At 43.2% G+C, this 21,142-nt stretch overlaps 1 protein-coding gene across 3 annotated transcripts in view; it reads right to left on the bottom strand.

Moving 5' to 3' along the window:
• LOC106588820 (Y+L amino acid transporter 1) overlaps positions 1–16,431 on the bottom strand; it is a 35,526-nt gene extending 19,095 nt beyond the window's left edge. For 2 of the 3 annotated variants that reach the window (XM_014178271.3, XM_082970201.1), the window contains exons 1-3: positions 16,321–16,431; positions 9,295–9,619; positions 7,329–7,471 (exon numbers count right to left, since the gene is read on the bottom strand). In XM_014178271.3, coding sequence (XP_014033746.2) covers positions 7,329–7,471; positions 9,295–9,602 — 451 coding nt within the window. In that variant the 5' untranslated portion in view covers positions 9,603–9,619; positions 16,321–16,431. Of the gene's footprint in view, positions 1–7,328; positions 7,472–9,294; positions 9,620–9,926; positions 10,014–16,320 lie in introns of those variants that run through there. The other variant, XM_014178272.3, reaches the window with a different exon arrangement.
• Between the last annotated feature and the right edge of the window lie 4,711 nt (positions 16,432–21,142).

The raw sequence follows: 21,142 nt of genomic DNA, 5'->3' as shown, positions 1-21,142 counted from the left end.
AAATATATACTTGTGTATTGATTTTAAAGAAAGGCATTGATGTTTATGGTTAGGTACATTGGTGCAACGACAGTGCTTTTTTCGCAAATGCGCTTGTTAAATCATCACCCGTTGGTCGAAGTAGGCTGTGATTCGATGAGAAATTAACAGGCACCGCATCGATTATATGCAACGCAGGACACGTTAGCTAAACGAGTAATAACATCAACCATGTGTAGTTAACTAGTGATTATGTTAAGATTGATCGTTTTTTTATAAGATAAGTTTAATGCTAGCTAGCAACTTACCTTGGCTTCTTGCTGCAGTCGCGTAACAGGTAGTCATCCTGCCATGCAGGCTCCTCGTGGAGGGCAATGTAAGGCAGGTGGTTAGAGCATTGGACTAGTAACCGGAAGGTTGCAAAAACGAATCCCCCCTGAACAAGGCAGTTAACCCCCGTTCCTAGGCCGTCATTGAAAATAAGAATGTGTTCTTAATCTGACTTGCCTAGTTAAATAAAGGTGTAAAAATATATTTTTTTAATAAAACATTGAAAAAAAAAAAAATTTGAATAAAAAACATTCATTAATCGGCATTAAAAAAACATTAATAATAAAAAACATTAATAATAAGAAACATTAATTAATCGGCATTAAAAATTAATAGACCGATTACCATGAAGACCTGAAATCGGCCCCAATTAATCGGCCATTCCGATTAATCGGTCGACCTCTAATTTCTATCTGTAATAAAGCCCTTTTATGGGGAAAAACGTATTCTGATTGGCTAGGCCTGGCTCCCCAGTGGGCATAAATGGGACCCATACCATCCAAAAAGTTATACATTTGACTCATCTATCCATAAAACACCCTTCCAAGAGTATTGATGATCATCCAGGTGTTTTTTGGCAAGCTTGAGTCAACACTACATTCCACAGAAAGAACCTCATACCAACAGTCAAGCATGGTGGTGGTCGTGTGATGGTTTGGGGATTCTTTGCTGCCTCAGGACCGGGACAACTTGCCTTAATAGAAGGAACCATGAATTCTGCTCTGTATCAGAGAATTCTACAGGAGAACGTCAGGTCCTCCGTCTGTGAGCTGAAGCTGGGTCATGCAGCAAGACAATGATCCAAAACACACAATCAAGTCTATATGAAAATGTATAAAAAAAGAAACACATTTTTAGTTTTGGAATGGCCTAGACCTAATCCCAATTGAAATGTTGTGGCAGGACTTGAAAAGAGCAGTTCATGCTTGAAAACCCACAAATGTCGCTGAGTTATAGCAGTTCTGCATACAAGAATGGGCCAAAATTACAACACAGTGATGTGAGAGACTGATCAAAAACTACAGGAAGCATTTGGTTGCAGTTGTTGCAGCTAAAAAGGTGGAACAACCAGTTATTGAGTGTAAGGGGGCAATTACTTTTTCACACAGGGGAATTGGGTGTTGCATAACTTTGTTGAATACATTTTAAAAGTATAAATGTTTTGCTATTTGTAAACTCAAGTTACCTTTAATATTAGGTTTTGGTTTAGGAGCTGATAATTCAGAATTGAAAAAATGCAAAAATTGAGAAAATCAGAAAGGGGGCATATACATTTTCACGGCACTGTAGTTTGAATAGCGATCCTTATTTTGTCTTCATAAACTGGGTGGTTTGAGCCCTGAATGCCGATTGTAAAATGGCACCGGAAGAAATGTCAGCAGTTTTACGGGCACTCAACCAATTGTGCTATTATGTGGGGTTTTCTGCCACCGTATCTTACGGCAAAAAACGATCACTCACCTCGGATTAGACAAAAAACAGTTATTCAACAAACAAGACATTCTCCAAACACCCGGCAGGGCCGACATCCACGTTATTTGCAAGAGAAAGCGACACAGGTACAGAGGACAAAAGAGCCGGATGCCTGGTCAGGACCCGGAAAAGGCGAGTGGGAAAGCTGCCGTTACCGTCAATACTACTCGCCAACGTGCAATCATTGGACAATAAACTAGACGAGGTACGATCACGAATATCCTACCAAAGGGACATCAAAAACTGTAATATCCTATGTTTCACGGAATCGTAGCTGAATGACGACATGGATATTCAGCTAGCGGGATACACGCTGCACCGGCAAGATAGAACAGTACACTCTGGTAAGACGAGGGGGGGCGGTCTGTGCATATTTGTAAACAACAGCTGGTGCACGAAATCTAAGGAAGTCTCTAAATTTTGCTCGCCTGAAGTAGAGTATATTGTGATAAATTGCAGGCCACATTACTTGCCTAGAGAGTTTTCAGCTATACTTTTTGTGGCTGTTTATTTACCACCACAGACACATGCTGGCACTAAGACCGCACTCAGTCAGCTGTATAAGGAAATATGCAAACAGGAAACCACTCACCCAGAGGCGGCGCTCCTAGTGGCCGGAGACTTTAATGCAGGGAAACTTAAATAAGTTCTACCAAATTTCAATCAACATGTTAAATGTGCAACCAGAGGGAAAGAAATTCTAGATCACCTGTACTCCACACACAAACGAGTACAAAGCTCGCCCTCCATTTGGTAAATCCAACCACAACTCCATCCTCCTGATTCCTGCTTACAAGCAAAAATTAAAGCAGGAAGCACCAGTGACTCGGTCTATAAAAAAAGTGGTCAGATGAAGCAGATGCTAAACTACAGGACTGTTTTGCTATCACAGACTGGAACATGTTCCGGGATTCTTCCGATGGCATTGAGGAGTACACCACATCAGTCACTGGCTTTGTCAATAAGTGCATCGAGGACGTCGTCCCCACAGTAACTTACGCACATACCCCAACCAGAAGCCATGGATTACAGGCAACATTCGCACTGAGCTAAAGGGTAGAGCTGCCGCTTTCAAGGTGTGGGACTCTAACCCAGAAGCTTACAAGAAATCCTGCTATGCCCTGCAACGAACCATCAAACAGGAAAAGCGTCAATACAGGGCTAAGATTGAGTCACACTACACAGGCTCCAATGCTCGTCTTATGTGGCAGGGCTTGCAAACTATTACAGACTACAAAGGGAAGAACAGCCGCGAGCTGCCCAGTGACATGAGCCTACCAGACGAGCTAAATCACTTCTATGCTAGCTTCGAGGCAAGCAACACTGAGGAACGCCACAACAGATCCACAGATAATGCAATCTCTATTATATTCCACACTGCCCTTTCCCACCTGGAAAAAAGGAACACTTATGTGAGAATGCTATTCATTGACTACAGCTCAGCGTTCAACACCATAGTACCCTCAAAGCTCATCACTAAGCTAAGGATCCTGGGACTAAACACCTCCCTCTGCAACTGGATCCTGGACTTCCTGATGGGCCGCCCCCCAGGTGGTGAGGGTAGGTAGCAACACATCTGCCACGCTGATCCTCAACACTGGAGCTCCCCAGGGGTGCATGCTCAGTCCCCTCCTGTACTCTCTGTTCACCCACGACTGCACGGCCAGGCATGACTCCAACACCATCATTAAGTTTGCAGACGACAGCGGTAGGCCTGATCACCGACAAGACAGCCTATAGGGAGGAAGTCAGGGACCTGGCCGGGTGGTGCCAGAATAACAACCTTTCCCTCAACGTAACCAAGACTAAGGAGATGATTGTGGACTACAGGAAAAGGAGGACCGAGCACGCCCCCATTCTCATCGACGGGGTTGTAGTGGAGCAGGTTGAGAGCTTCAAGTTCCTTGGTGTCCACATCAAGAACAAACTAGAATGGTCCAAATACACCAAGACAGTTGTGAAGAGGGCACGACAAAGCCTATTCCCCCTCAGGAAACTAAAAAGATTTGGCATGGGTCCTGAGATCCTCAAAAGGTTCTACAGCTGCAACATCGAGAGCATCCTGACTGGTTGCATCACTGTCTGGTACGGCAACTGCTCGGCCTCCGACCGCAAAGCACTACAGAAGGTAGTGTGTACGGCCCAGTACATCACTGGGGCTAAGCTACCTGCCATCCAGGACCTCTACACCAGGCGGTGTCAGAGGAAGGCCCTAAAAATTGTCAAAGACCCCAACCACCCCAGTCATAGACTGTTCTCTCTACTACCGCATGGCAAGCGGTACCGGAGTGCCAAGTCTAGGACAAAAAGGCTTTTCAACAGTTTTTACGCCCAAGCCATAAAAATTCAAATAAATCTAGTTTAAGTTTTCCTTCCTGAACAGGTCTACCCAGACTATTTGCATTGTGTGCCCCCCCTCCCCCAACCCCTCTTTTTACGCGGCTGCTACTCTCTGTTTATCATATATGCATAGCCACTTTAACTATACATTCATGTACATACTACCTCAATTGGGCCGACCAACCAGTGCTCCCGCACATTGGCTAACCGGGCTATCTGCATTGTGTCCCACCCACCACCCCCTCTTTTACGCTACTGCTACTCTCTGTTCATCATATAGGCATAGTCACTTTAACCATATCTACATACTACCTCAATCAGCCTGACTAACCGGTGTTTGTATGTAGCCTCGCTACTTTTATAACCTGTCTTTTTACTGTTGTTTTCTTTCTTTACCTACCGACTGTTCACCTAATACCTTTTCTGCACTATTGGTTAGCCTGTAAGTAAGCATTTCACTGTAAGGTTGTTGTATTCAGCGCACGTGACAAATAAACTTTGATTTGATTGGCTGACAGCCGTGGTATATGAGATTGTATACCACGGGTATGACAAAACATGTATTTTTACTGCTCCAATTACGTTGGTAACCAGTTTATAATAGCAATAAGGCACCTCAGGGGTTTGTGATACATCTCTAAAATACCACGGCTAACGGCTGTGTCCACGCACTCCACGTCGCATCATGCTGATAACAGCCCTAAGCCATAGAACATTGGCCATTTACCACACCCCCTCGGTCCTTATTATTTAACTATACTAATGGTACTTACAGTGCTAATAGCTGCTAACACACATGAAGCAGGAATGTGGCTTAGGCCACATCACACCCAAGGCTAACAGAAGGATAGTGCAAACTGAAAAGTTGCAAATCTGATGTTGAAGACAGATCTTACTACACATATTTTATTTTTTTAAGAGACAACCTCTGAAAATAGATTATCTACACACACACACACACACACACACACACACACACACACCCCATTGGAATCATTGCTTTAAACAAGGACCTAATGTTGCTAGTCAGTGTGTCTATGCTTCAGGAAGAATTTCAACAATGGCTTCACACAACAACCAAATGCTTCCATGACATGAATGAGATATGTTGTCATGGCCTATGGCATTTACGTACATCAAGCCCTGCGTTTAGGGGAACAATTATACCTACGTCTTTTCTGAAACATGAGTAGCATACACTGTTACCGTCGCAATATTAAAAGGACATTTAAAATCCCCCACAAATAACTGAGCAGGTTCTCAGTTAGCTACTAAGATGTTACCAGGTTGCTTCCGCGTAGACCTTGGCCTCCTACACTAACCAGAGAATCAGCATTCCTTTATTCACTCGTAATTCATGAAGGAACGTGTGAGAATGTCTCCCCAGACCCTTAAAGAGAACAAGCATGCACAGTTGGCCTAATTCCTAAGGGGATTCAACTAAATGCCAAGTCAGGCTGTTCCGTTTATTACAGCTCACTCTCTCCGACTCAACAGAACCCCTTTTGAGCCTTCTACACGTTTGTCTGACAAAGCACACATTTTTTTTTTACCTTGAGTGGCTCAGCTCCAACTGAAAAACACACACACGCACATTCATATCCCCCCTGGCAACTGCAGAGCTGACACAGGATGAGAGAAACAAAAGGCAGGACTGAGAAAAACAAAGAACACACAAGTGCACTTTAAAGCCAGACCCAGTTAAGACCCAGTTACATCATTTGTATTCATGAAATATCAAACTGTCTGACATACAAAAAAAACCCAGGGAAGACAATGTAAAGAAACCCAGGCAAGACGTCATAATGTGCTCGATCAGAGTTCCTTAGTGGCAGCTGGGCCAGCCACCCTTTGATCAGTCAGTATCAGACAGCTGATGTTCTCGTTTGCGTGTAGCCAACAAGCATGTAGGCTATTCTACAGTATTGTAACATTTTAAATGTACAAGTGGGATCAGCTTTGAACGTTCAGGCAGTCAAAGGTATTTCTAATTTACAAACACGATCTCAACAATAAAGGCAGCCTACATTTGTCTTATCTGTGATATTTTGATTAAAATACAAAAAAAATGAAATTAAACAATATACTACATTACTTCTTATTAGCAATACATTTATTGTTTTAGAAACATGAGCATGCTCATCGGTTTCTGTTTTGTTGGTGCAATTTTTGCGGGAAATTTTCCATCTACCTGCCAGTGGCCGTTGGACCAAAAATAGAATTTTAGGCCCTGGTTACGACATGCATTTGTCCGGGATGCTGGCCTTCTAGGCAGAGTTCCTCTGTCCAATGTCTGTTCTTTTGCCCATCTTAAACTTTTATTTTTATTGGCCAGTCTGAGATATGGCTTTTTCTTTGCAACTCTGCCTAGAAGGCCATCATCCTGGAGTTGCCTCTTCACTGTCGATGTTGAGACTGGTGTTCTGCAGGTACTATTTAATGAAGCTGCCAGTTGAGGACTTGTGAGATGTCTGTTTCTCAAACTAGACACTAATGTACTTGTTCTCTTGCTCAGTTGTGCACCGGGGCCTCCCACTCCTCTTTCTATTCTGGTTAGAGCGCTGTTCTGTGAAGGGAGTAGTACACAGCGTTGTACAAGAGCTTCAGTCTCTTGGCAATTTCTCGCATGGAATAGCCTTCATTTCTCAGAACAAGAATAGACTGACAAGTTTCAGAAGAAAGTCTTTGTTTCTGGCTATTTTGTGCCTGAAATTGAACCCACAAATGCTGATGCTCCAGATACTCAACTAGTCTAAAGATGGCCAGTTTTATTGCTTCTTTAAATCAGGACAACCGTTTACAGCTGTGCTAACATAATTGCAAAAGGGTTTTCTAATGATCAAATAGCCATTTAAAATTATAAACTTAGATTAGCTAACACAACGTGCCATTGGAACACAGGAGTGATGGTTGCTGATAATGGGCCTCTGTACGCCTATGTAGATAAGGCATCGCAAAAATGTGTAGAACTGCAGAAAATCGCTTAGAACCCTAAATGTTGTCTGCGGCAAAGAGGAGGACCTCTAAAATGTTCCGTCAGCAACTGCGATATTGGCCACGACCACCACCTAAGCCTCATTTTTATCCAGAAAAAAAAGATTTGTTCAGCAGGGCACACCATAGAATGCCACTTTATAAAAGTTCAGGTAGTATCTCCTTATTTCAAAACAGGCAGAGGGAGGAAAAGTGAACTCAGCTCATCTTACTGATGATGGCTGCTGCTATGAGTCTCACAGCATCGTAGGGGGCTGAGCACGTGGGGTAGAAGGGCTGCACCAGGTAGTTGGAGAAGGTGAGGGCTATGACAGCCTGGCCTGCTGGCTCCACGATCATCAGGGACGACCACAGCCTGATAATTAAAAATAAGAAATTAATGAGGATAATATATATATATATATATATATTATATATATATACTGCTCAAAAAAATAAAGGGAACACTTAAACAACACAATGTAACTCCAAGTCAATCACACTTCTGTGAAATCAAACTGTCCACTTAGGAAGCAACACTGATTGACAATAAATTTCACATGCTGTTGTGCAAATGGAATAGACAACAGGTGGAAATTATAGGCAATTAGCAAGACACCCCCAATAAAGGAGTGGTTCTGCAGGTGGTAACCACAGACCACTTCTCAGTTCCTATGCTTCCTGGCTGATGTTTTGGTCACTTTTGAATGCTGGCGGTGCTTTCACTCTAGTGGTAGCATGAGACGGAGTCTACAACCCACACAAGTGGCTCAGGTAGTGCAGCTCATCCAGGATGGCACATCAATGCGAGCTGTGGCAAGAAGGTTTGCTGTGTCTGTTAGCGTAGTGTCCAGAGCATGGAGGCGCTACCAGGAGACAGGCCAGTACATCAGGAGATGTGGAGGAAGCCGTAGGAGGGCAACAAGCCAGCAGCAGGACCGCTACCTCCGCCTTTGTGCAAGGAGGAGCAGGAGGAGCACTGCCAGAGCCCTGCAAAATGACCTCCAGCAGGCCACAAATGTGGATGTGTCTGCTCAAACGGTCAGAAACAGACTCGATGAGGGTGGTATGAGGGCCCGACGTCCACAGGTGGGGGTTGTGCTTACTGCCCAACACCGTGCAGGACGTTTGGCATTTGCCAGAGAACACCACGATTGGCAAATTCGCCACTGGCACCCTGTGCTCTTCACAGATGAAAGCAAGTTCACACTGAGCACATGTGACAGACGTGACAGAGTCTGGAGACGCTGTGGAGAACGTTCTGCTGCCTGCAACATCCTCCAGCATGACCGGTTTGGCGGTGGGTCAGTCATGGTGTGGGGTGGCATTTCTTTGGGGGGCCGCACAGCCCTCCATGTGCTCGCCAGAGGTAGCCTGACTGCCATTAGGTACCGAGATGAGATCCTCAGACCCCTTGTGAGACCATATGCTGGTGCGGTTGGCCCTGGGTTCCTCCTAATGCAAGACAATGCTAGACCTCATGTGGCTGGAGTGTGTCAGCATTTCCTGCAAGAGGAAGGCATTGATGCTATGGACTGGCCCGCCCGTTCCCCAGACCTGAATCCAATTGAGCACATCTGGGACATCATGTCTCGCTCCATCCACCAACGCCACGTTGCACCACAGACTGTCCAGGAGTTGGCGGATGCTTTAGTTCAGGTCTGGGAGGAGATCCCTCAGGAGACCATCCGCCACCTCATCAGGAGCATGCCCAGGCGTTGTAGGGAGGTCATACAGGCACGTGGAGGCCACATACACTACTGAGCCTCATTTTGACTTGTTTTAAGGACATTATATCAAAGTTGGATCAGCCTGTAGTGTGGTTTTCCACTTTAATTTTGAGTGTGACTCCAAATCCAGACCTCCATGGGTTGATAAATTGGATTTCCATTGATTATTTTTGTGTGATTTTGTTGTCAGCACATTCAACTATGTAAAGAAAAAAGTATTTAATAAGATTATTTCATTCATTCAGATCTAGGATGTGTTATTTTAGTGTTCCCTTTATTTTTTTGAGCAGTATATATATATATATATATATATATATTATATATATATATATATATATATATATATATAGAGAGAGAGAGAGAGAGGGCTTTTCTAGATACTCGAAGCACTTTTCTTAAAGGTCTCTTTTGCAAAATAGTTTCTCAACGAGACCAACCTGTAAAAAAAATGTTTTAAGTGGAATCTCACCTAATGAAAGCCAGGAAGCCGCCAAAGGACTCCAGGATGTAGGCATAGCTGGCACCAGACTTGCGGATGGTGGTTCCCAGCTCAGCGTAGCACAGGGCCCCAAACACGGAGAAGATCCCGCCGATGGCCCACACCACCAGAGACAGGCCGTAGGAGCCTGTGTAGAAGAGCACCCCTTTGGGGGAGATGAAGATGCCCGAGCCGATCATGCTTCCCACAATGAGGCAGACCCCTTGGAGCAGGGAGATTTCCTGCTTCAGACGCATGGACCCAGTCAAAATGGTCTCGGTGTCTTTCTCAGCCCCCATGGTGACGGATTATCCCTCTAAATGACACAAAAAATGATTTTCTCTGTCACATACACTCAGTCACAACACACGTGCCTGGCTGCAAAAGTGCATTGTGAGACGTCAGCAGCAGGCGCTCAGCTCGTGCACAGGCAGCAGCAATTTCAGCAAATTGCAAATCGTTTTTGGCTGACTGCAGCAGCAGTAGTACGGGTTCGACGAGCCAAACTCAATGAATATAGTTGGTCACGAATGTTTGATCTTGAACAGAACTTACAACATCAATCAACATGTCTCAATCAAAATTGTACAGCCAGAAGTACAGAAAAGAGTGGGAGTCTGTACCTGAACAAATGTCAAATCATATTTTTTGGCGAGATGACCAGTCAATTTGAGCACCGTTATTGTGTATTCTACGTAATGACGCAGGTTTACGTTTTCACGCAATGACATCACAACGTCATTTAGCAACCTTTCGCAACAAAGCAACCTGCATCTAGCAACTTACCCTGAAAATTAGTTGGCAACACTGGTACACGCACACATACGTAGTGTGCACGAACATACTACACACAGTGACACACAGTGCAGTATTCACATCACTGTTTCCGATCACTTATTTCCCTCCCTCTAGAGTTGAAATAAACTCGTCTGGGATTCAATTACTCAAGCGCGACCTCTGTAACAAAGAAAAAAACAAGGACAAGGAGTAGTTCAAATGCCTCCTGTTACCATGGGAGAATTTCCCATGGCTGTTTGTTCACCAACTAGAAAATCAAAGTGAACATAGAACAGCCCGCACACTATGCATTTCATAACAGTAATATGGCTAGATAGATGCTCATTAAAAATCACTAATGGTGTACTAGAGCTTGATATAGCCTAGCTGAATATCTAACGCAACAATGCTGTCAGTAGGAGAGATGCAATTTTCAAATGATTTTCCCCCGATATAAAGTGCGCTGCACTTCACCTCCGCACGTAACAGTTGGCAATACATTGAGAAGTAAAATGAGAAGATGAAATGCAAACTTTGTGAGGTGGAACTGGGCTACAGTGGCAGTACAGGTGCAATGCTGAAAGGGAGGCAGCAGGAGAATCAGCACTTTACTCAGAGTACATAGCTCTCCTCCCGGGCAGTGTTGCTGTGTGAGGTGAGTTAAAGGACTCGTATTTCTTTGTGCACACAAAGAAATACAAATCCTATATCCAACCTTACGCAGCAACACAGTAAAGTGCTGACAATCATTTTTGATGGCGCTGCGTACTGGCATAAACTTTGGTCTAATTTACTCTAAAGTCTACAAAGTGAGACTTTGTCCTCGTGTTTTACTTTTTATATAGTTTTGTTCACAAGCTCGGATGCTTTTCAACGTTAGTTTGGAGTCTGCTGCTTTAATTTATAGTGAAGAGACGCCCTAGTCAGATCACTCACCGTTACCACGGTAACATCCCGCCCTTATTTTGGTTAAAAGACTCAAGTTACAAAACTTTTAATTAGATTTAGAAATATACCACATAACTTACTAATACATTTTTTGTCTTAGAAACATTACAAAGCATGGGAATGTTTTTTTAATGCAATTATGACGAAAAATATATATTTTGGCTGGCAGAAAATCTGATTGACTGGTATACTTTTTTACATCTACCTGCCACAGTGGCTGGTGGAACATAACGTACATTTTAGGCACTGGTATGGCGATTAAATACTGCAATTTTATTGCAGTTTGACGTTCCGAACATATTGCTCACTATATGTCTGCTGCAGAGAGACAAGAGCATGAAAAAATGTGTTTTGATCAGTCATGGAAATAAAAGTGCTGAAAACATAAGCTACAGGATGAAAAATACTGGTGTTTTAGAGCAGGTACAATTTCTTGAGGCAAGCCGAAGTTCAGAAGCCTAAAGTCTACGGCCTTTCGTCAGTGATTGGTCAACAGTAGGGATTCTTCAATTAAGTGTTTGTTGTCATTCAACGACATTCGATTAGGTTTAAGCAAATGTTTTCGCTTGAGAAACACGGCACCAAACATCTTAGATGTGAAATTGCGCGACTAAGACCTCTGCAAAAACGTAAAAATCAATGAGAGATTTCTTGATTTATCTTAGCTTGATTCTTACTATTTTGTGGAAGTCTTGCTGTATGTTGTTACTACGGTGGGACAAACAGTCATAGTTTTAAGGTAATGTCTTTTTAAGTGAGTAGACGAGGCACAGACGTACGCGTCGCTTAGCTCTGCTAACAAACCAAACCTAGTATACGGACGCCTTCATTTTTACATTTTACATTTACATCATTTAGCAGACGCTCTTATCCAGAGCGACTTACAGTAGTGAATGCATACATTTCATACATTTTTTTTTTTTTCTGTGCTGGCCCCCCGTGGGAATCGAACCCACAACCCTGGTGTTGCAAACACCATGCTCTACCAACTGAGCTACAGGGAAGGCAGTGATCAGATGAATTGCAATTAATTGCAAAGTCCCTCTTTGCCATGCAAATGAACTGAATCCCCAAAAAAACATTTCCACTGCATTTCAGCCCTGCCACAAAAGGACCAGCTGACATGTCAATTAATGCTGCATCTGTTTGTAATGCCCTCTCTGTGTTTGTAATGCTTCTATTTGTAATGATACTTGTGTGTTTAATGCAGTTTCTAATGACTCTCTCTGGCAGAAGCGTCCTCTACTTTACTAGCTAGTTCCTCTCATATCCACGAACAGGAATATAATAGAGTCAGAGGAGGGACCACAACCATGCAGACAAGTCTATTAGATTCCAGCGGTATCTGGTCTGGTGGTCTGTCTGTGTGTTCTGGGAAATACACTGCCTTCAATTAAATGTATTCGGGATTCCTGCCAATAACAGCCTAGAGACTTATAACATAATCACAGCTTTAACTAAAAGATATCAGGGCGCCATATCGCAAGGAATGCCATGTGGGAATCAGTTTTCCACTCATGCGTGTCAACATCATTTTACAGCAAGTGATGCAACATCTAGATCACATGAAGTTATTCTAGCTGCTTGAAAGTCAAATGTCACTGCCCATATCATGTTCGGATTCATTTAATCACAATTACAGTGTTCAACATTTTGCATGATGGTACTAGCTAGTCTGCTTAAATCAGGCTGTAATACAAAATGTATTGGTATATACACAACATGAAACAAATGCCTGATAAAATTACATTTAAGGTTAATCTACCAGTTGCCTTTGTGGTTTGATCTTCAGCTGCTCGAAATTTGAGATAAAATATCCACCGTAAAGTAATGGTTTAACCAACTGTTTATAGAGAGCCATAGGTATATGGTAGTTTTGTTGGATTTTCTTTAGTCAATAGCTATTGAACCATATTTTAAATCAGGGAAGGATAGCTAACTATCGACATCTGATTCATTACACAGTACCAGTCAAAAGTTTGGACACACCTACTCATTCCAGGGTTTTTCTTAATTATTTTCTTCATTGTAGAATAATAGTGAAGACATCAAAACTATGAAATCATGTAATAACAACAATAACAACAACAAAAAAGTGTTAAACACATCAAAATATATTTTATATTTGAGATTCTTCAAAGTAGCCACCCTTGCACACTTTTGGCATTCTCTCAACCAGCTTCACGGGGTAGTCACCTGGAATGCATTTAAATTAACAGGCGTGCCTTGTAAAAAAAATGTATTTGTGGAATTTCTTTCCTTCTTAATGCGTTTGAGCCAAATCAGTTGTGTTGTGACAAGGTAGGGGTGGTATACAGGAGATAGCCCTATTTGATAAAAGACCAAGTCTATATTATGGCAAGAACAGCTCAAATAAGCAAAGAAAAACAACAGTCCATCATTACTTTAAGACATGGTCAGTCAATACAGAACATTTCAATAACTTTTTCTTCAAGTGCAGTCGCAAAAACCCATCAAGCGCCATGATGAAACTGGCTCTCATGAGGACCGCCACAGGAAAGGAAGACCCAGAGTTCAAGTAACAGACATATCAACTGTTCAAAGGAGACTGCGTGAATCAGGCCTTTATGGTCAAAACACTGCAAAGAAACCACTACTAAAGGACACCAATAAGAAGAGACCTGCTTGGGCCAATAAACATGAGCAATGGACATCAGACCAGTGGAAATCTGTCCTAGGGTCTGATGAGTCCAAATTTGAGATTTTGGGTTCCAACCGCAGTGTCTTTGTGAGATGCAGAGTAGGTGAACGGATGATCTCCGGATGTGTGGTTCCCACCGTGAAGCATTGAGGAGGTGGTGTGATGGTGCTTTGCTAGTGACACTGATTTATATAGAATTCAAGGCACACTTAACCAGCATGGCTACCACAGCATTCTGCAGCGATACGCCATCCTATTTGGTTTGCGCTTAGTGGGACTATGATTTGTTTTTCAGGACAATGACCCAACACACCTCCAGGCTGTATAAGGGATATTTGACCAAGAAAGAGTGCTGCATCAGATGACCTGGCCTCCACAATCACCCAGCCTCAACCCAATTGAGATGGTTTGGGATGAGTTGGACCGCAGAGTGAAGGAAAAGCAGCCAATAAGTGCTCAGCATGTGGGAACGCCTTCAAGACTGTTGGAAAAGCATTCCAGGTTAAGCTGGTTGAGAGAATGCCAAGCGTGTGCAAAGCTGTCATCAAGGCAAAGGGTGGCTATTTTGAAGAATCTAAAATATATTTTGATTTGTTGAACACTTTTGTTAATACATGATTCCATGTGTTATTTCACAGTTGACGTCTTCACCATTATTCTACAATGTAGAAAATAGTACAAATAAAGAAAAACCCTTGAATGAGTAGGTGTCCAAACTTTTGACTGGTACTGTATACAATTTTTATTGTCACTGCATTATTGTTTCAATATTTCAAGCAGCTGAAGGACAAACCGCACAGATAACCAGTAGATTCAGTTTAAATGTAATTTTGTTCAACATTCTGGCTTGTAAGGAACATTTACAGAATTTTGCAGGCATTCGTTTTAGGCTGAAACGTTATATACCAATTAATTGTGTATTGCCCAGCCTATTAATTAGGCTAGGTACATGCTAGACCTATTGTTAGCAGGATACTTTTTTTGCCCACAACATCAAACCACAGATAGAACAATGAGACAGATATTTCACCAGATGTATAAATGTGAAGCACCTGCTTGGCATTTCCACTCACTATCAAATATGGTAGTAAGGGAAAACAAATCCAATTTTGACAAACTTCCATATATCGGGTGAAATACCACAGTGTGCAATCACAGCAGCAAGATGTGTGACCTGTTGCCACAAGAAAAGGGCAACCAGTGAAGAACAAACACCATTGTAAATACAACCCATATTTATTTATTTCCCCTTTTGCACATCGGTACAACACTGTATATAGACATAATGACATTTGAAATGTCTTTATTCTTTTATAACTTCTGTGAGTGTGAAGTTCACTGTCCACTTTTTATTGTTTATTTCACTTTTGTTTGTCCAGTTCACTTGCTTTGGCAATGCGAACATATGTTTCCCATGCCAATAAAGCCCCTTGAATTTAACTGAAAGCCAAGTTGCCGGCAGTGGGAGAAGATGGAACGAGGTGGATTTTGGCCGACATTCTGCTAATTCTCTCATCGATTAAACATTTCATCTCAATAACGTTCTGCTCCCAACACTAGAATCTGTCACGAACACTGGACTACGTTTTGTAGACTTTACCCTTTGCCAAAGTTAACATTTGTGTTGTTGTTTAGCGGTGCAAAGGCCAATTGGATCTCGTTAGCTCGTGCTACCTCCTTGCTTGTTCCGCCCACTACTGGGTCTCATTTGTTCCCATTTGAAACGACGGGTGGTCTCGCATGGTTAAATTATACAAATCTCATCAAACCATGGTGTAATAAATTAAATCCACATCCCGGAAACTCCATATCAGTATCAGCCAGTCAAACAGAACAAACGTGGACACAAGTTGCACAACGAACAAGCTGGCAAATGTAAAAAACTGGACACTTGGCAAGCATCATTACTTAAATAGTATTTTCATTCATTGGTCACATCAGACTCACATGCTCCGTTCCGTCAATATATACTTAACTAGCTACCGCGGCTAGCTAGTAGGCATGCCGAATAGCTAGCAACACGCCGTTTGTCGCCACAGTACTGTAGTTGGATGATATTTATGGGGCCGCAGTGAGATTCTGGGTTCGAGCCCAGGCTCTGTCGCAGCCGACCAGGAGACCCATGGGGCGGCGCACAATAGCGCGCTGGACTTCGGACTAGAAGGTCGAGGGTTCGAGACCTGCTCCATTACAATATATTGTAACGACCCTGGGTTTATAAGCGCGGAAATCGACTCTGCCGGACGAGCATGCTTTTGCGGCGCCGGACTTCGGGCTTGAAGGTCGAGGGTTCGAAACCTGCTCCTTGCTGTTTCATTACAATATATTTATCGGTAGCTTGCTAAACTAGCTAGCAAATATAACTACTGGCAGCTAAAGAACTCCCAACAATGATCAACTTAGACAATAAAACATATTTGCCAGGTAGTTTGAGTAAATGCAAAAAAAAAAGTATGGTAAACACTCTATCTTGAACCCTTTCCAACATGCGCGTGACAGTTCAATCCAGTGACGTTTAGCTCGCTCTCTACTGTAGCTAACAAGTTAGAACCAGCTGGCTAGTTTAACATCTTAACTAGATCAATTTAGTTAAGAAGTGAAATCAAATTCTCTTTAAAAAAATACCTTACCTTGAAATATTCAATGAGACTAGAACCCCATGTGCAAAATTACTCAACGACGGCTGTTTATCGTTGGTTGACTGCCTCTTCTGCCGCGTTCAACTACTAGATGGAACTAGGAAACTCAGAAGTTTCGGACTTGCTAACTGGTTGTAATTATACACGTGCCGCGTTCAACGAATCAGCAAGTCGAAAATTGAGTTTCCAAGTTCCAACTGGTACATAAACGCTGCATCATCACTTGCTAGTGAAGCTCGTCGCATGTACCCACCTGCTTCTCTTGGGGGAGGTGGTGATGATGATAATGCCCAGTGATGGAGTTGTGGTTAGGAGGAGTTTGAAGCATCTATGTAAAGTCAGGTTGAAGTTAGTTGTTGAGGTGAGTTAGGATGAAATACGATTGTATTTAAACCTGTATGACTAAAAACTAACCAGGAGACTGGGGGGTGCTTATCTAGCTGAGGTCATTGATCTCCTGTTCTGTGACAAGGGAAACCTGTGTGCCTGACAGTAATTTGAACACTCCTGATAATTGCAATTGCAAAAGATGAGTTCACAATCTCACTGGGTGATGGTGTATGAGCCAGGTGTGTGTGAAGTGCATCTATTTCACTTTCCCTAAATGACCATCTGATAGTCATTCACCCATTCCTAAAGAGGTCCATTATAGTCAATCAGTTACTCTGGGGTGTCAGGTGGCTGGGTCCTCATGATTATTTTGTTGATTATTTACCCCAAACAGTAGTGCCTTAGCCCCTGTTATCTATGGAAACACCACACCTTTTCCATAAATAGCCCCCACAAGTACTTGTCCAGTGGTGTCTTTGCTATTGATCTCAGTGATCAGTGTCCTATATTTCATATATGTAGTAGCGATACCAAACAGATTAACACTGATCCTCATATAATTAGAAAGAGACATTTAAATCTATTTGCCCCACAAACCTTTGTTCATGATATGTACAGTATTACTCTGACTTCTCTATCAGCAGCATGCCTGACCTGAATTAGCTCTAGAATTGTTCTCATCTATTTTAATCTCTCTGGCAGACAATCACACTCCCTTTAAATGCCTTAGAGTAAAAAATAGAACAAGTACTTGGTTCTGTATAGAACTTCAGATCTTTTAACACATAAGAAATCAGGTCTGGGCCAAGGCTAGAAAAACTGACTCTGTAGCTGACTGGCGGCTTTTCAGTCAATTGAGAAATAGATGCTCTTCCTCAATCAAGAAATATAAATCTACTACCTACTTTCTAAGTTATATCAAATCAAATCAAAGTGTATTTGTCGCGTGCGCCGAATACAACAGGTGTTTCACCTTACAGTGAAATGCTTACTTACCGGCTCTAACCAATAGTGCGGAAAAAAAGGTGTGTGTGGGTGTGTAGGTAAGTAAAGAAATAAAACAACAGTAAAAAGACATTTGAAAATAAGAGTAGGAAGGCTATATACAGACACCGGATAGTCAGGCTTATTGAGGTAGTATGTACATGTAGGTATGGTTAAAGTGACTATGCATATGTGATGAACAGAGAGTAGCAGTAGCGTAAAAAGGGGTTGGCGGGTGGTGGGACACAATGCAGATAGCCCGGTTAGCCAATGTGCGGGAGCACTGGTTGGTCGGGCCAACTGAGGTAGTATGTACATGAATGTATATGTAACAGTGTAGGTTCCGTCCCTCTCTTCGCCCCAACCCGGGCTCGAACCAGGGACCCTTGCACACATCAACAACTGACACCCACCGAAGCATCGTTACCCATCGCGCCACAAAAGCCGCGGCCCTTGCAACGCAAGGGGAAACCCTACTTCAAGTCTCAGAGCGAGTGACGTCACTGATTGAAACGCTATTAGCGTGCACCACCGCTAACTAACTAGCCATTTCACATCGGTTACACTCACCCCCCCTTTGACCTCCTCCTTTTCCACAGCAACCAATGATCCGGGTCAACAGCATCAATATAACAGTGTAGGTTCCGTCCCTCTCTTCGCCCCAACCCGGGCTCGAACCAGGGACCCTTGCACACATCAACAACTGACACCGCACGAAGCATCGTTACCCATCGCGCCACAAAAGCCGCGGCCCTTGCAACGCAAGGGGAAACCCTACTTCAAGTCTCAGAGCGAGTGACGTCACTGATTGAAACGCTATTAGCGCACACCACCGCTAACTAACTAGCCATTTCACATCGGTTACATATAGTTAAAGTGACTATGCATATATGATAAACAGAGAATAGCCGCAGCGTAAAAGAGGGATGGGGGGGGGGGCCACACAATGCAAATAGTCCGGGTAGCCATTTGGTTACCTGTTCAGGAGTCTTATGGCTTGGGGGTAAAAACTGTTGAGAAACCCTTTTGTCCTAGACTTGGCACTCCGGTACCGCTTGCCATGCGGTAGTAGAGAGAACAGTCTATGACTGGGGTGGCTGGGGTCTTTGACAATTTTTAGGACCTCTACACCGCCTGGTGTAGAGGTCCTGGATGGCAGGCAGCTTTGCCCCAGTGATGTACTGGGCCGTACGCACTACCCTCTGAAGTGCCTTGCGGTCAGAGGCCGAGCTATTGCCGTACCAGGCAGTGATGCAACCGATCAGGATGCTCTCGATGTTGCAGCTGTAGAACCTTTTGAGGATCTCAGGACCCATGCCAAATCTTTTTAGTTTCCTGAGGAGGAATAGGCTTTGTCGTGCCCTCTTTACGACTGTCTTGGTGTGTTTGGACCATTCTAGTTTGTTCTTGATGTGGACACCAAGGAACTTGAAGCTCTCAACTTGCTCCACTACAGCCCCGTCGATGAGAATGGGGTCGTGCTCAGTGCTCCTTTTCCTGTAGTCCACAATCATCTCCTCAGTCTTGGTTACGTTGAGGGAAAGGTTGTTATTCTGGCACTACCCAGCCAGGTCTCTGACCTCCTCCCTTTAGGCTGTCTCGTCGTTGTCGGTGATCAGGCCTACCACTGTTGTGTCGTCTGCAAACCTAATGATGGTGTTGGAGTTGTGCCTGGCCATGCAGTCGTGGGTGAACAGGGAGTACAGGAGGGGACTGAGCATGCACCCCTGGGGAGCTCCAGTGTTGAGGATCAGCGTGGCAGATGTGTTGCTACCTACCCTCACCACCTGGTGGCGGCCCGTCAGGAAGTCCAGGATCCAGTTGCAGAGGGAGGTATTTAGTCCCAGGTTCCTTAGCTTAGTGATGAGCTTTGGTGTTGGACGCTGAGCTGTTGTCAATGAATAGCATTCTCACATAGGTGTTCCTTTTGTCCAGGTGGGAAAGGGCAGTGTGGAGTGCAATAGAGATTGCATCATCTGTGGATCTGTTTGGGCGGTATGCAAATTGGAGTGTGTCTAGGGTTTCTGGGATAATGGTGTTGTGAGGCATTACCAGCCTGTCAAAGCACTTCATGGCTACGGATGTGAGTGCTACGGGTCTGTAGTCATTTAGGCAGGTTGTCTTTGGGTTCTTGGGCACAGGGACTATGGTGGTCTGCTTGAAACATGTTGGTATTACAGACTCAATCAGGGACATGTTGAAAATGTCAGTGAAGACACCTGCCAGTTGGTCAGCATATGCCTGGAGCACACGTCCTGGTAATCCGTCTGGCCCCGCAGCCTTGTGTATGTTGACAAGTTTATACGTCTTACTCACGTCGGCTACGGAGAGCATGATCACACAGTCGTCCGGAACAGCTGATGCTCTCATGCATGCCTCAGCGTTGCTTGCCTCAAAGCGAGCATAGAAGTGATTTAGCTCGTCTGGTAGGCTCGTGTCACTGGGCAGCTCGCGGCTGTGCTTCCTTTTGTAGTCTGTAATAGTTTGCAAGCCCTGCCACATCCGACGAGCGTCGGAGCCGGTGTATCTCAGACTGTTGGTGATCCATCTGTTTTGTTTTTTGTGTTTTGTGTTTGCTTTTTGTGTTTTGTGTAATTGATATGGATATGTTCAGTGTAATCGATATGGATATTTACAGTGTAATTGATATGGATATGTAATGTGTAATTGATATGTATTGTACAGTGTAATTGATATGGATATGTACAGTGTAATTGATATGGATATGTACAGTGTAAGTGTTGTTTATTGATGTGTTCATGCAAGGTTCATCTGCATAAGAGTCCATGGTCTCAGCATGACTCCCTGCCTAAATAAAGGTTTACAAATACATTTAAAACACTTAAATAGCAGAAAAAGTCACATGAATTTCACATGTGAAATTAAGGTAATCACATGTGACTTTTCCTAAGAGTAAAAAAAAAAGAGCATATCCATTTATTATAAAGTTTACTTTTGTTTTCCTAATTCATAGCCCACTCTGGTTGATGGCTGAAGTGAAGGTCTTGGAACTAGTAAAGTAATTGTCTGCTGACATCAAATGATTGAAGAGGGAACATTGTGGAGAGGTCATTCACAATACGATTCTGTCAGATAGGCCTACTATAATATTAGGGAAAGGGAAAAGGACAGGGGGATACCTATTCAGTTGTACAACTGAATGCATTCAACTGAAATGTGTCTTCTGTATTTAACCCAACCCCTATGAATCATTACAGGTCTCAATTCTGGATAGGATACTTTATCATGCAATCACAAAGGCATAGGAGGAAGACGTGTTACTGTGAAGCAGAAGGCCATTTAGCCACTACACTTATAAACTAGATATAATTGTATTCCAATAAATAAGCTAGTGAGTGCCATTAAAACATCAATGTCAAAATGTCACAGGTAGGGCCTATGTGTTACCTTGTAATTATGTCACACACGAAACATTAGGCCTATACATTGTGGTCAAGTTACGTTTCATTTACCTTCAACGTCTATTTCCATTAAGTTA

This window comes from Salmo salar, chromosome 27 (genome assembly GCF_965601325.2).
Source record: "Salmo salar chromosome 27, fSalSal1, whole genome shotgun sequence".
Lineage (NCBI taxonomy): Eukaryota > Metazoa > Chordata > Actinopteri > Salmoniformes > Salmonidae > Salmo > Salmo salar.
The sequence above is the reverse complement of the archived record's forward strand: the minus strand, read 5'-3'. Positions and strand labels throughout refer to the sequence as shown.